At 45.3% G+C, this 13,405-nt stretch overlaps 1 protein-coding gene across 2 annotated transcripts in view; it reads left to right on the top strand.

Moving 5' to 3' along the window:
- pnpla7b (patatin-like phospholipase domain containing 7b) overlaps window positions 1-13,405 on the top strand; it is a 309,370-nt gene that overhangs the window by 237,865 nt on the left and 58,100 nt on the right. For both annotated transcript variants that reach the window (XM_080212442.1, XM_080212443.1), the window contains one exon: window positions 4,461-4,617. In XM_080212442.1, the coding sequence (XP_080068568.1) occupies window positions 4,461-4,617 (157 nt within the window). The remainder of the gene's footprint in view (window positions 1-4,460; window positions 4,618-13,405) is intronic.

Below are 13,405 nucleotides of genomic sequence, written 5' to 3'. Positions count from 1 at the left end.
CTGCATCAGTGGATAGGCCTATCCCTCAGGATAATAATAGGTCAGCCTACTGAACCCCTATTTCATCATGCCCACTTTCACTTCTGTGCCATGCTTTCCACCGTGTACATATCTTTCCTATCACAGTTTCTGTTCATTTCTCCCCTGCAGTATTTAGAATGGCAGCAAGGAGCAGACAGCAATTGGGAGAGGAGAACTATTGCTAGGTGCCAAGATCAACAAGCTGCCAGAGATGGTAGTAGACACGGGTACAATTTTGCCTCTTTAAAAAGCATTTGGACAGTTACATGGGTAAGATGGGTATAGAGGGGTATGGGCCAAACGCGGGCAATTGGAACTAGCTTTGTGGTTTTTGACAAAAAAAGGCAGTGTGGATAAGTTGGATGGAAGGGCCTGTTTCCATGCTCTATGAGCTGGGAGAGTGTGTCCTGCAGAGGGGAGCTATAACTGGTGAGAGAACATGGAAAGTGTTGTTGCAAAAGGGGAAATAAAGTTGGATTGGAATCGCCTGATGGGGCCGGTAACAGTGACCAGTTCCAACCTTGGGTGGAGAGATTGGCAGCCATTGAATGGGTTGGGTGTTACGTGGGACGGGGAGATCAGATCAGATCATGTTTGTTGGGGAGAGGGCTGAAATATTGCTGATTTGGGAGAGGGAGAAGTCTTGCTCAGCGGGTGGGGGGAGGGAGATTGAGAGGTGTGATGTTGCTGAAGGGGCTGGTTGGGTTCAGGGTTGAATTGAGAAGTGGAGGAAAGGGTGGGCCGAGTGGCCTCCTTTTTCACAGTTGGGATTCTGTGGGTGAGTGTTAATCACTTCCCTATGTGTTTCAAGAGCTGTGACCAGTGGGACATGTAGGGCTTTTGCAGCCTGCAGGAGTTACTGGATAGAGTGTGGCAGCGCACATACAGCCTTGCTAAGGAGGCAGTGCCTGAGTGATTTACAGCAACTGCCCAACTGTGATCATCTACCCCAGTAATGGCTGAAAATCAAACGGCCCCTTTTGTTCTACACTTTTTACGAAGAGTGCCCGAGGTCCACAACACCTCTACTGGAAGTTGTGGTCCATTGGCCAGTCTCCTGGGGTTTGCGCTCAGCAATAAGACACTCTACATCAGAGATCCGTGGAAGCTGGTGAAATCAAAACTGTTTGTGTCGGCTCTGTATTGCCCAGACTGGGGAGAGGTTATTCACTCCCATATCACTTGCTGGTTTGCCATGTCCGTGTATGTAACATTTAAAAGTCAGAACTGATGGTGTGTGTGCATGTTTTAAAGTTTGTTTTTAATGGGCTTGCTGTTTAAACGTGGGGTGGCTATATCTGCTGTAGTCACATCCTATGATGGAGCGAAGCCAGTAACTGTTCATTATGTTTTTAGTGTGTTTTGTGGACTGTATCACTGATGTGTAATTAGAATGAAATCTGGCATTTGTTCCTGGAAACCATAAGTTGCTACCTTAGACCCCGTGATTTATGACTCAATGTTATCTTATTTTTAACCTATGATGGGTCTAAATGGCACAACAGCAATGCTGATATTAATTTTACTTGGTCTTTGTATCTCTTGCTGATGTTTTGGCCCAGTGTGGTGGTTTAATTTCACTTTGGTGCATTTGATGGGGTTTATTTTATACTCTGCTGCTTCAACCACCATCTGTCCTCATCCTTAAGACTGGATATTGTTGGCAGCTTTGTTTGGTCCTGAGAGCTCATCAAGCTGAGGCCATCTTGAGCTCACAGTCACCCTGCAGCTACCCCAGGGTCCATAGAGGGGAAGGCTTGTTCTCCCCGCATCTCTTCTGTTCTTGCTGAAGGCAAGTTTTATTTCCACCTACAACTGGGGCAGCACACTCAGCGCAGACCTGGAAGTGGACATGGGCAGATTATGGTGTGCATAGTTCAGAACCGTCAGGAGAGACATGCATTTATATAACATCTGTCATGACCTCGGAAGGCCGCAAAGAGTTTCACGTCCAAGTGTAGTCAACTGTTGTAACACAAGAAACATGGCAGCTAATTTCTGCACGGCAAGAGTTTCCGGTTTCCTCCCACACCCCAAAGATGTGCTATTAGGCTGATTGGCAGTAATAAATTGTCCCTAAATCAGTTTCCCTCAATCTGGAAGGCCATAAAACATTAGACAAGGGTCGTGGGTGGAGAGGGGGACTGGTGGTGTTGAGATGGTGGCGCGGGCTCGTTGGGCCGAAGGGCCTGTTTCCCAGGCTGTTTTTGTTCTTTGTTCTAAGACCGAATGTAAGTTACATCAAGCACAAATCAAGATTCTTCAGTCTTCAGTGCTCTCAATCAGTTTGCCCAAGTCACCTCCACTCGTAAAGCTAACCCCAAGCCCAGCTGCAAATTCTGAGAGTGGCAAATTTCTGCTGATTGCACCTAGTTAATGCCTATGATGGAGGCTCATAGAATCCCTCCAGTGCAGAAGGAGGCCATTCAACACATTGCGTCTGCATCGACTGCAACCCCACATATTTATCCTGCTGGTCCCCCTGACACGAAGAGGCAATTTATCATGGCTAATCAACCTAACCTGCACACCTTTTGGAGTGTGGGAGGAATGATGTGGAGATGCTGGTGTTAGACTGGGGTAAACACAGTAAGAAGTCTGACAACACCAGGTTTAAGTCCAACCAATTTATTTGATAGTAAACTCGCAAGTTTTCGAGGTTTCCTTCTTCGTCAGGCGAATGGAGAGTACTGGCCTCAGACAGAGTATATAACAGCACAGACGGTTTACAGATTACTGATTAGAATGCAAATCTTTACAACTAACCTGCTATTCAAGTCATGTCACACTATCTGTAACCCCCGTGACTTGCCTGGGTTTGTAAAACCTCACTTACTGTACTATCTGGAGACAATACACATCTCTTTAACCTGTGATCAGTGCTCCTTCCACTCACATTGTCGGCATCTTTAAGACTTGAATAGCAGATTAACTAATGCTAATCAGTAATCTGTAAACTGTCTGTGCTGTTATATGCTCTGTCTGAGGCCAGAACTCTTCTTTCACCCGACGAAGGGACAAACCTCGAAAGCTTGTGAGTTTACTATCAAATAAATTGGTTGGACTTGAACCTGGCGTTGTCAGACTTCTTACTGTGTGAGAGGAAACCAGAGCACTCGGAGGAAACCCACACAGACACGGGGTGAACATCAAACTCCACACACAGTGACCCGAGGCTGGAATTGAACCTGGGTCCCTGGCGCAGTGAGGCAGCAGTGCTAACCCACTGTGCTGTCCTGCTCTTCAAATTGAAGCGCGCACAAACTAATGGGGATATTTGAACGTTTTTACATATTAGAAAGTATATATAATTTGCTCAGAAATTAATTAAACTAAGCAATGTACACCAGTGAAATGATTCAATATAATTTTAAAATAGTTTTCAGTGATTTTTAAAATCAGATGACCTAATGTGGAACTCAGGACATTTATTAAAAATGCTTATCTTTTGTGACAAAACTGTTTTCATCTCTATTAATAAAACTTGAATACATCAAGAAAGAAATGGTTACATTCTATTACACTTGCTGATTTTGTTGGTGCATGGAAGACTTTGTTTGGTGTCATTATATAAATGTATTATAGTGGGAATTTGAACAATAACCTAACCAGTGTCATTTGTGCCCGATTTCTTAGCTGTGTCTGAAATAGAAGCTCTATCCCTAATCTGTTCCAGCGAAGTTGGTTGAGGAATAATTATTGAGCAAGACATTGGGGATAGGAATTGGGGTGGTTGTGGCGGGGGAGGGGGGGGCATATTCACAAAAGAATGTCCTTGCTCAGTTGGGGTAGTTGTGGCAGGGCGGGGTGGGGGGTTGATTCACAAAAGATTCACCTTAAAATAATGCCATGGACTTTTTCATATCCACCTGGGGGACAGATAGGGCCTCAGTTGAACATCTCATTGAAACTTGGCACCTCCAACTGTGCGGCATTCCCCCAGTACTGCTGTGGGGTATATCAACATCGATTACATAGTCAAGCCTTAATGGAATGTTCTGATACTCAAAAGTATACCAGGCAATGCATTTCCCCACAGAGCATTCAGGGGTGCTCATATTTTTAATATTAAACACATTTTGCCCATTTGAGGAATATAGCACCAACTACAGAAAATTACTTAGAGTATTATAGCTCACAGAAAGAGGCCATTCAGCCCAACGTCTCAGTGCTGCTGCTTATACTCCACACAAGTCTTTCCTGTTCCATCTACCTTATCTCCGTGTTTTAGCATCTCTCTAATCTTCTTTAACGTACTCATCGCGTTTTCTTTTGAAAGTCAGTTGCCTCAATCTCTTCCTGTGGTGGTGAAGTTTCACATTCTAACTGTTAATGAAGTCTGACTGCACCCCGAGGGGGCGATTACTGTCAGTCAGGGCTGGAAAATGCTGATCTATCCTCTGAGCTGTAACCAGACGAACTTGTACTTGTGTCTGCAGGGGCTGTTCTCAGGTGGGGATTATTCGAGCGATGCATGAGGCCGGTATCCCCATCGATATGGTGGGCGGGACCTCGATTGGCTCCTTTATGGGGGCGCTTTACGCAGAAGAGAGGAATGCAAACCGCATGAGGAACAGAGCCCAGCAGTGGGCAAAGGTAAGAGGAACTGCCTACCCTGGCAGATCACTTCAAGCATTGCCTTGTGGGAAACACTCCATATTTAGGTCAGTGCTTGTGTGGGTTGTTACTGGCTGCAGGAAGTGTCTGCTCCATCAAGTGTACTTTATTCTGTAAGTGGCGTCGCTGTTTTCGTTGACTAATAGTGAGGTAATTAACAGCCTAATGCAGTGGCGGAATGGTCTGGCCTTGTATTGCTGAATGAATCCTCATCCATTACACGCCACTGTGACTCTGCGAAAGGCTGAGGGACTTGAGGTTGTTTTCGTGAGAGAGAAGAGGGTTAAGAGGTGACCTAATTGAGGCATACAAGATGATCAGAGGGTTAGACAGGGTGGACAGTGAGAGCCTTTTTCCTCGGATGGTGAGGGCTAACACGAGGGGACATAGCTTTAAATTAAGGGGTGGTAGTTATAGGACGGATGTCAGATGTAAGTTCTTTACTCAGAGGGTAGTAAGGGCGTGGAATGCCCTGCCTGCAGCAGTTGTGGACTCACCAACTTTAAGGGTGTTCAGATAGTTGTTGGATAGGCATATGGATAACATTGGAATAGTTTAGGTTATAGGGTCATTAGATTGGTTCCACTGGTTGGTGCAACATTGAGGGCCGAAGGGCCTGTACTGCGCTTTAATGTTCTATGACTCCATCACCCATTATTAGTTCTTGAATAACACATTTCTTAAATGTCAATCTCTTGAATGAGGAGGGGAGTAAGTGGAATATTGTGGTTATTAAGAGAAATGTTCACAGAATCTTTACAGCGTGGAAGGAGGTTATTCGGCCTATCAAGCCTGCACTGGCTCATTGAAAGGCCATCCTATCTAGCCTCCCCTCCTGCGTCATCACAATAACCTTACAAAGTCATTCTTTTCAGATAGCAATCCAATTCACTTTTGAATAACTCAATCTAAACTGCCTCCACCATCTTCCCAGGAAGCTCCTTCCAGATTCCAGCTGCTCCTCCGAGTGAAAAAATGTTTTCCTTGCATCACTTTTACTCCATTTGCCAGTTATTTTGATTCTGTGCCCTCTGGCTCTGAGAGGGAACAGTTCCTCACTATTTACCCTGTCCATACTCCTCAGGATCTTGAGTAATTCTATCAAATCTCCTCTCAGCCTTTTCTCCAAGGAAAACAGACCCAACCTCTCCAATTTATCCTCATAGTTACAGTGCTTTATCCCTGGAATCGTTTTTGCGAATTTTCTTTGTACTCTCTCCATCTCTTCACATCCTTCCTCTAATATGATGCCCAGAACTGAACGCGGTATTCCAGATGAGACCTAAATTAGTGTCTTATACAAGTTCAGTGTGATTTCCTTACTCTTGTACTCAATGCCCCAATTAATAAAACCTTGGGTACTACATGCTTTAACTGCTCTCTCAACTGCTCCCTTCAATGACATATTTGCATATAGACTGAGCTTCCTTTGTTCCTGCACCTCCTTTAGAGACTTTCTGTTTATTTTGTACTGTCGCTCCATATTCTTCCAGTCAAAATCAATCATCTCACACTCCTGAGCATTGAACTTCTGCCACTTGTCTGCCCAACCAGTAACATGTCTATGTCCTTTTGAAGTTCAAGGCTATCGTCTGCTAGGGCAGCACGGTGGCACAGTGGTGCGCGCTGCTGCCTTACAGCGCCAGGGACCCAGGTTCGATTCCTGGCTTGGGTCACTGTTTGTGTGGAGTTTGCACATTCTCCCCATGTCTGCATGGGTTTCCTCCAGGTGCTCCAGTTTCCTCCCACAGTCTGAAAGACATGCTGATTAGGTGCATTGACCCAAACAGCGCCAAAGTATGGTGACTAGGAGAATTTTGCAGTAACTTCATTGCAGTGTTAACATAAGCCGACTAATAAATAAACTGTGAAAAGCTTCAGTTGACAATGGTTCCATTATTTGTACCATCTGCAGATTTTGAAATCGTGCCCTGAACACCACAGTCCAGGCCATTCATGTACATCAGGAAGAGCAAGAGTCCCAACACTGACCCCTGAGGAGCTCCACTATAAACCCTCCTCCAATCTGAAAAACAACATTCATCACTATTCTCTGCTTCCTGTCACCCAGTCAGTTTCCTTTTTATTCCGTGAGCTAGAATTTTGCTCACAAATCTGTTGCCTGATGTTGTATCAAATGCCTTTTGAAAATCCACATTCCCTAATCAACAGCATTGCCTTTATTAACCCTCGCTGTCGCCAACTCCAAGTTAGTTAATATATCCATGCTGGCTTTCCTTTAATTATTCTGTACTTGACCAAGAGATTATTGATTTTTGTCGCGAGCTATAGTTTGCAGAAGTTTCCCTATCACTGAAGGCAAACTGACTGGTTTGCAGTTGCTGGCTTTATCCTTGCTCCTCCCTTTTTGAACAATATTGTTGTCACTGGGGGATAATGCTCTTCTAGTTATTAGTGGTGTCAGGAATGTAGTGTTGCTTTTACAATGTTTTGCGATTGCTGTGCTCAGAAGCTTGCCAACTGACCAGTAACAGGAACTGCAGCGACTCAAGAAGCCAACTCATCATCACCACCTTTTCATGGACAATTGGGGATGGATAATAAATGCTGGTCTAGTCGGATAAGTTTAAAAAAGAAACTAATTTACACTATAATTGTTTTGGACCACAGGGTTCCACAACGCTACTAAAAAAAAAATTAATGATTCTGAAAGGCCAGTTATCAAGTTGACTAGAGTTCTCTGGAGTTAGTAAAACGAATCAGAAAGCAATGCCTCAAGTCTATATTATGTTCAATTATCATTTATTTTGCAATGCCTAACAATAATATCTGTTTTCACTTGGGGGCAGAACTGATTATAAGGTTGACCATATTGTTACTACATTAATATGTTACTGCTGATAAACAACCCACTCAGCAACTTAATAGCGACTTCACTCATTTTCCAAACCTACAGGTTTTATATGTTCTTGAGATACAGCTACCAGATAGCCACAATTCTATCATTTAGAAGTCTGCAACTTTGACATTTGGGGGAAAAAAATCAGGCAGCGTGCAGAGAGCTGCCAAAGTTTTCCTGTCCTGATGCATTGTCTACAGTGGCTCACCCTTTCTCTGAGATTGAAGATTGTGGGTTTAAGCCAGCACCTAGGTTGACACTGCAGTGCAGTATTGAGGAAATGCTGTACTGTCAGAAGTGTCACCTTTTGAATGAGATGTAAAACAAAGCACTGTCTCCCTGTTAGATGGACATAACTACCTTAAACATTCACTCCCTTTACCACCATCTGCAAGATGCATTGCAGGAGCACTCAGAGATGATGTGAGAGTGACAGCCCTTGACATCAAGGCAGCATTTGACCAAGTATGGCATCAAGGTCCCCTAGAACTTAATGGGAACTGGGTGAACTCTCCACTGGTTGGAGTTTTATCTAGCACTACAAGGTGGTGGTTGGAGTCCCAAGTCAGTGTTACAGGAGTATCTCAGGGTAGGGTCATAGGTCTAACTATCTTCAATCTCCTCCCATCGTAAGGTCAGATTTGGGGATGTTCGCAAATGATTACATCGATGTTCAGCGCCATTCGTGGAACAGTCGATATCCATGTGCAGGATGGACAATATGCAGGCTCTGGCTGACCGGTGATGAGTAACATTGATACCACCCCAAGCAGTAACCATTTCCAACAAGAGAGAATCTAATCGCCGTCCTTGACATTCAATGGCATTATTATAGCTGAATCCACCATTAACAGCAACCTGGGCATTATCACTGAGTAGAAACTGAACTGGGCTTGCCATCTAAATACTGTGGGTCCGAGTAGGTCAGAAATTGGGAGTTCTTTTGTGAGTAACTCAACTCTTGACTCCCCAGATCCTGTCCACCATCTACAGTGCACAAGTCAGGAGTGTGATGGAGTACTCTCCATCCTGGATGAGTGCTGCTCCAACAATACTGAGATGCTCAACGACATCCAGGACAAAACTTCCTGCTTGATTCATATCTCAATCACTCGTTAAATATTCCTCCCGCACATCACCAAAGCACAGCGGCAGCAATGTATTTCATTTCCAAGATGCACTGCAGCAGCTCGCCAAGGCTCCTGCAACAGCACCTCCAACCCGTGAGTTCTACCACCAAGAAGGGAAAGAGCAGTTAACGAATGGGAACATCAAGTTCCCCCTTCAACTCGCACACCACCCTGCCTTGGAAATCTATCCCTTCGCTGTTGCTGGGTCAAAATCCTGGAACTCCTTTCCTAACAGCTGTGTGTATGTGCCTATACCACATGGACTGCAGCAGTTCAAGAAGGGGGCTTCCCACTACCTTCTCAAGGGTATTTAAGGATGGGCGGTAAATACTGGCCTTGTCAGCAATGCCCTGTGAACAAGCTTTTAAAAAAACCCATGTGCTATTTCAAAGTAGAGCAGACAAGGTCTCCTGGTGTCCTGATTGATATTGTACACTTTCACCAACTTCACTTGATTCTGCCTGATCATTTACCCAGATGCTGCCAGACCTGCTGAGTTTATCTGGCATTTAAGTCTGACGGCACATATGGATAGAGTAAAGTGTTGATGATTCAGCTCGATGACCTTTAGCTCTGGAACATTAACTCTGTTACTCTCTCCCCAGATGCTGCCTGACCTGCTGAGTATTTCCAGTACTTTGTTCTTGATTCAGATTTCCAGCATCTGCAGTATTTTGTTTTTGTGTTGCCTGGTCACGAATTCATTAGTATGCGCAAGTTAGGAACAGGAGGAAATCATTCAACCCCTCAAATATATTTAATCATTCATTTAAATCCTGCCTGATCTGCATCTTAACTCCATCTACCCACTTCTGTTCTGTAACTTTCAATATACTCGCTTGACAAAAAAAACTCTCTGGATCTCTGTTTGGAAAATTTTGATCTCGGTCGGTCAGCAGATTTTCAAGAAGGAAAATTCCAGATTTCCATTGCCCTTTGGGTGAAGCGGTACATGACTTTGCACCCTAACATTGGCCGGCAATGACCATCGCCAACTAGAGAGGATCTAATCACCTTAACATTCAGTGGCATTACCATTGCTGAACCCCCCACTATCTTTATCCTGGGGTTATCCTTGAATAGAAACTGAACTGGACCTGCCGTAGCAATACTGTGGTTACAAGAGCAGGTCAGAGGCTAGGAACCCAACGGCAAATAACTCACCTCTGACTCCCCAGACTTTATCTAGCAAAACACAAATCGGGAGTGTGATGGAATACTCTCCACTTTTTTTTAAGTTTACTTATTAGTCACAAATGAGGTTTATATTAACACTGCAATGAAGTTACTGTGAAATTCCCCTAGCCCCCACACTCTGGCACCTGTTTGGGTCAATGCACCGAACCAGCATGTCTTTCAGAATGTGGGAGGAAACCGGAGCACCCGGAGGAAACCCACGCAGACACGAGGAGAATGTGCAAACTCCACACAGACAGTGACCCAAGTGGGAAATTGAACTCGGGTCCCTGGAGCAGTGAAGCAGCAGTGCTAACTACTGTGCTGCCTTCCTTTCCTGGATGGGTGCAGCTCCAACAATGCTCAAGAAGCCTAATATCGTCAAGGGCAAAGCAACATGGTGGCACAGTGGTTAGCCCTGGTCACAGCACCAGGGACCTGGGTTCGATTCCCAGCTTGGGTCACTGTCGGTGTGGAGTTTACGTGTTCTCCCCATGTCTGCGTGGGTTTCCTCCGGGTAATCTGGTTCCTTCTCTCAGTCCAAAGATCTGCAGGTTAGGTGGATTGGCCATGCTAAATTTCCTTTAGTATCAGGAGGACTAGCTAAGGTAAATGCATGGGGTTATGGGATAGGGCCTGAGTGGGATTGTGGTTGGTGTAGACTTGATGGGCCAAATGGCCTCATTCTGCACTGTAGGGATTCTATGCTTCTAGCCTGCTTGATTGCTACCTCTTCCATAAATCCTCCAGCACTGACAAACGGTGGCAGCCGTGTGTGCCATCTGCAAAATGCACAGCAGAAACTCAAGGTTCCTTATACAGCACCTTTCAAACCCATGGCCACTACCATATACAAGGGCAAAAGCAGCAGATACCTGGGAACACCACCACCTGGAGGTTCCCCTCATCATTTTGACTTGGAAATATTTCGCTGCCCCTCCACCATCACTGGGTCAGAATCCTGGAACTTTCTCCCTAACAGCACTGTGGGTGTACCTGCAACTCAGTGACAGCAGCATTTCAAGAAGGCAGCTCACCACCACCTTCTCAAGGACAAATTAGGATGGCCAATAAATGCTGATCTAGCCAAAAGTTTTGTCCCCTTGTTCTGGTCTCCCACAGTAAAAAGTCTGACAACACCAGGTTTTTACTGTGTTTACCCCAGTCCAATGCCGGCATATCCACATCTGGTCTCCCACACCAGAGGAAATACTTTTTCTCTATCTACCCTATCAATGCATTTAATAATCTTAAACTCCTCAATCTGACCATCCCTTAAACTTTTGTGTCCAAGGAAATGCAATCTGGTCCCACTAGTCCTTTAGAACATAAGAAATAGGAGCAGGAGTAGGCCATCTAGCCCTTCAAGCCTGCCCCGCCATTCAATAAGATCATGGCTGATCTGAAGTGGCTCAGTTCCACTTTCCCGCTTTCTCCCCATAACCCTTAATTCCCTTGTCTGTCAGAAACCTATCTACCCGTGACTTAAATATATTCAGCGAGGTAGCCTCCACCAATTCAACGGGCCGAGAATTCCAGAGATTCACCACTCTTTTAGCTCGGGTATCATTCAAACAAACCCAGGCCGTACCCCCTGTGAGGCTGACACGTTCTTTCTGATGTGTGGTGCCTGGAACTGAGTTGAATGGGGTCTTAACCAGAGATTTATATAACTGGAACATTGCTTCCAGCTCTTGGTATTCCAGCTCCCTTTAGTTAAAGGTCAACATTTAATTAGCTGTTTAAATTATTTATTGTCTCTTGTCGACTAGCTTTTAGTGATTTCTGTACATGAACCTTAAATCTCACTTACCTTTGCAGATCCAGAGCGGATGATCTCACACTTTTTCCCTCATTGATATCCGCCTACCTCACATTCGTTTGTTCACTTGAGCTATCGATGGCCCTTTGTCACTTTCTGCTGCTACATTACAGCAATCACATACTTCAAAACCCCTCCAACTCCCCCTCGGGGGACCAAAACCAGCCCAGAGATAACATTGGTCATGCTATAGAGTTTTACAGCACAAGAACGAGGCCCTTCAACCCATTGTGTCTGCGCTGGCCATCAAGCATCTATCTATTCTAATCCCACTTTCCAGCATTTGGTCTACAGCCTTGTATTCTAAGACATTTTGAGTGCTCACCTGTTGTGAGGGTTCCTGCCTTGACCATCCTTTCAACAGAGAGTTCCAGATTTCCAGACTGAAATTTTTTTCCTGCAACCTCCTGCCCCTTATCTTTAAAACTATATCTCCTGGTTATTGGCCCATCTACTATATAGGAAGTCTCACAACACCAGGTTAAAGTCTGACAGGTTTATTTGGTAGCAAACGCCACTAGCTTTCGGAGCACTGCCCTTTCATCAGGTGAGTGGGAGATGTGATCACAAGCAGAGCATAAATAGGTACAAACTCAATTTACAAAATAATGGTTGGAATGCGATTCTTTACATGTAATCAAGTCACAGATAATGTGAGTGGAGAGAGAATTAAGCACAGGTTAAAGAGTTGTGTATTGTCCCCAGCCAAGACAGTTAGTGAGATTTTGCGAGCCCAGGCAAGTCGTGAGGATTACAGATAGTGTGACATGAACCCAAGATCCCGGTTGTGGCCGTCCTCGTGTGCGGAACTTGGCTATCAGTCTCTGCTCAGTGATTCTGCATTGTCGTGTGTCATGAAGGTCGCTTTGGAGAATGCTTACCCGAAGATCAAAGGCTGAACATCTGTGACCGCTGAAGTGTTCTCCAACAGGAAGAGAACTCTCCTACCCGGTGATTGTCGAGCAGTGTTCATTCATCCGTTGCCGTAGTGGCTGCGTGGTTCCCCCCAGTGTACCATGCCTCAGGGCATCCTTTCCTGCGGCATATCAGGTAGACAACATTGGTTGAGTTGCAAGAGTATGTACCGTGTACCTGGTGGATGGTGTTCTCACATGAGATGATGGCATCCGTGTCGATGATCAGGCATGTCTTGCAGAGGTTGCTGTGGCAGGGTTGTGCGGTGTCATGGTCACTGTTCTCCTGAAGGCTGGGTAATTTGCTGTGGACAATGGTCTGTTTGAGGTTGTGCAGTTGTTTGAAGGTGAGAAGTTGGGGGTGTGGGGATGGCTTTGGCGAGACGTTTGTCTTCATCAATGACATGTTGAAGACTCCGGAGAAGATGTTGTAGCTTCTCCGCTCCGGGGAAGTACTGGACGACGAAGGATACTCTGTCCGCTGTGTCCCATGTCTGTCATTTGAGGCAGTCGGAGCGGTTTTTTGCTGAGGCGCGCGGAACTGTCGATCGATGAGTCGAGCACCATATCCTGTTCTTATGAGGGCATCTTTCAACATCTGGAGGTGTCTGTTGCGATCCTCCTCATCTGAGCAAATCCTGTGTATACGGAGGGCTTGTCCATAGGGGACGGCTTCTTTAACATTTTTAGGGTGGAAGCTGGAAGTTATCTGTGGGCTTGCGGTACAGTGAAATGCTGAGGTGACCGTCCTTGATGGAGATGCATGTGTCCAAGGATGCAGCCAGTTCTGGAGAGTAGTCCACGGTGAATCTGATGGAGGGATCGAACTCGTTGATGTCGTCATATAGTTGTTTCAATGATTGTT

The sequence above is a fragment of the Carcharhinus amblyrhynchos genome, chromosome 25 (assembly GCF_965287045.1).
Source record: "Carcharhinus amblyrhynchos chromosome 25, sCarAmb.v2.hapA, whole genome shotgun sequence".
Classification (NCBI taxonomy): Eukaryota; Metazoa; Chordata; class Chondrichthyes; order Carcharhiniformes; family Carcharhinidae; genus Carcharhinus; species Carcharhinus amblyrhynchos.
The sequence above is the reverse complement of the archived record's forward strand: the minus strand, read 5'-3'. Positions and strand labels throughout refer to the sequence as shown.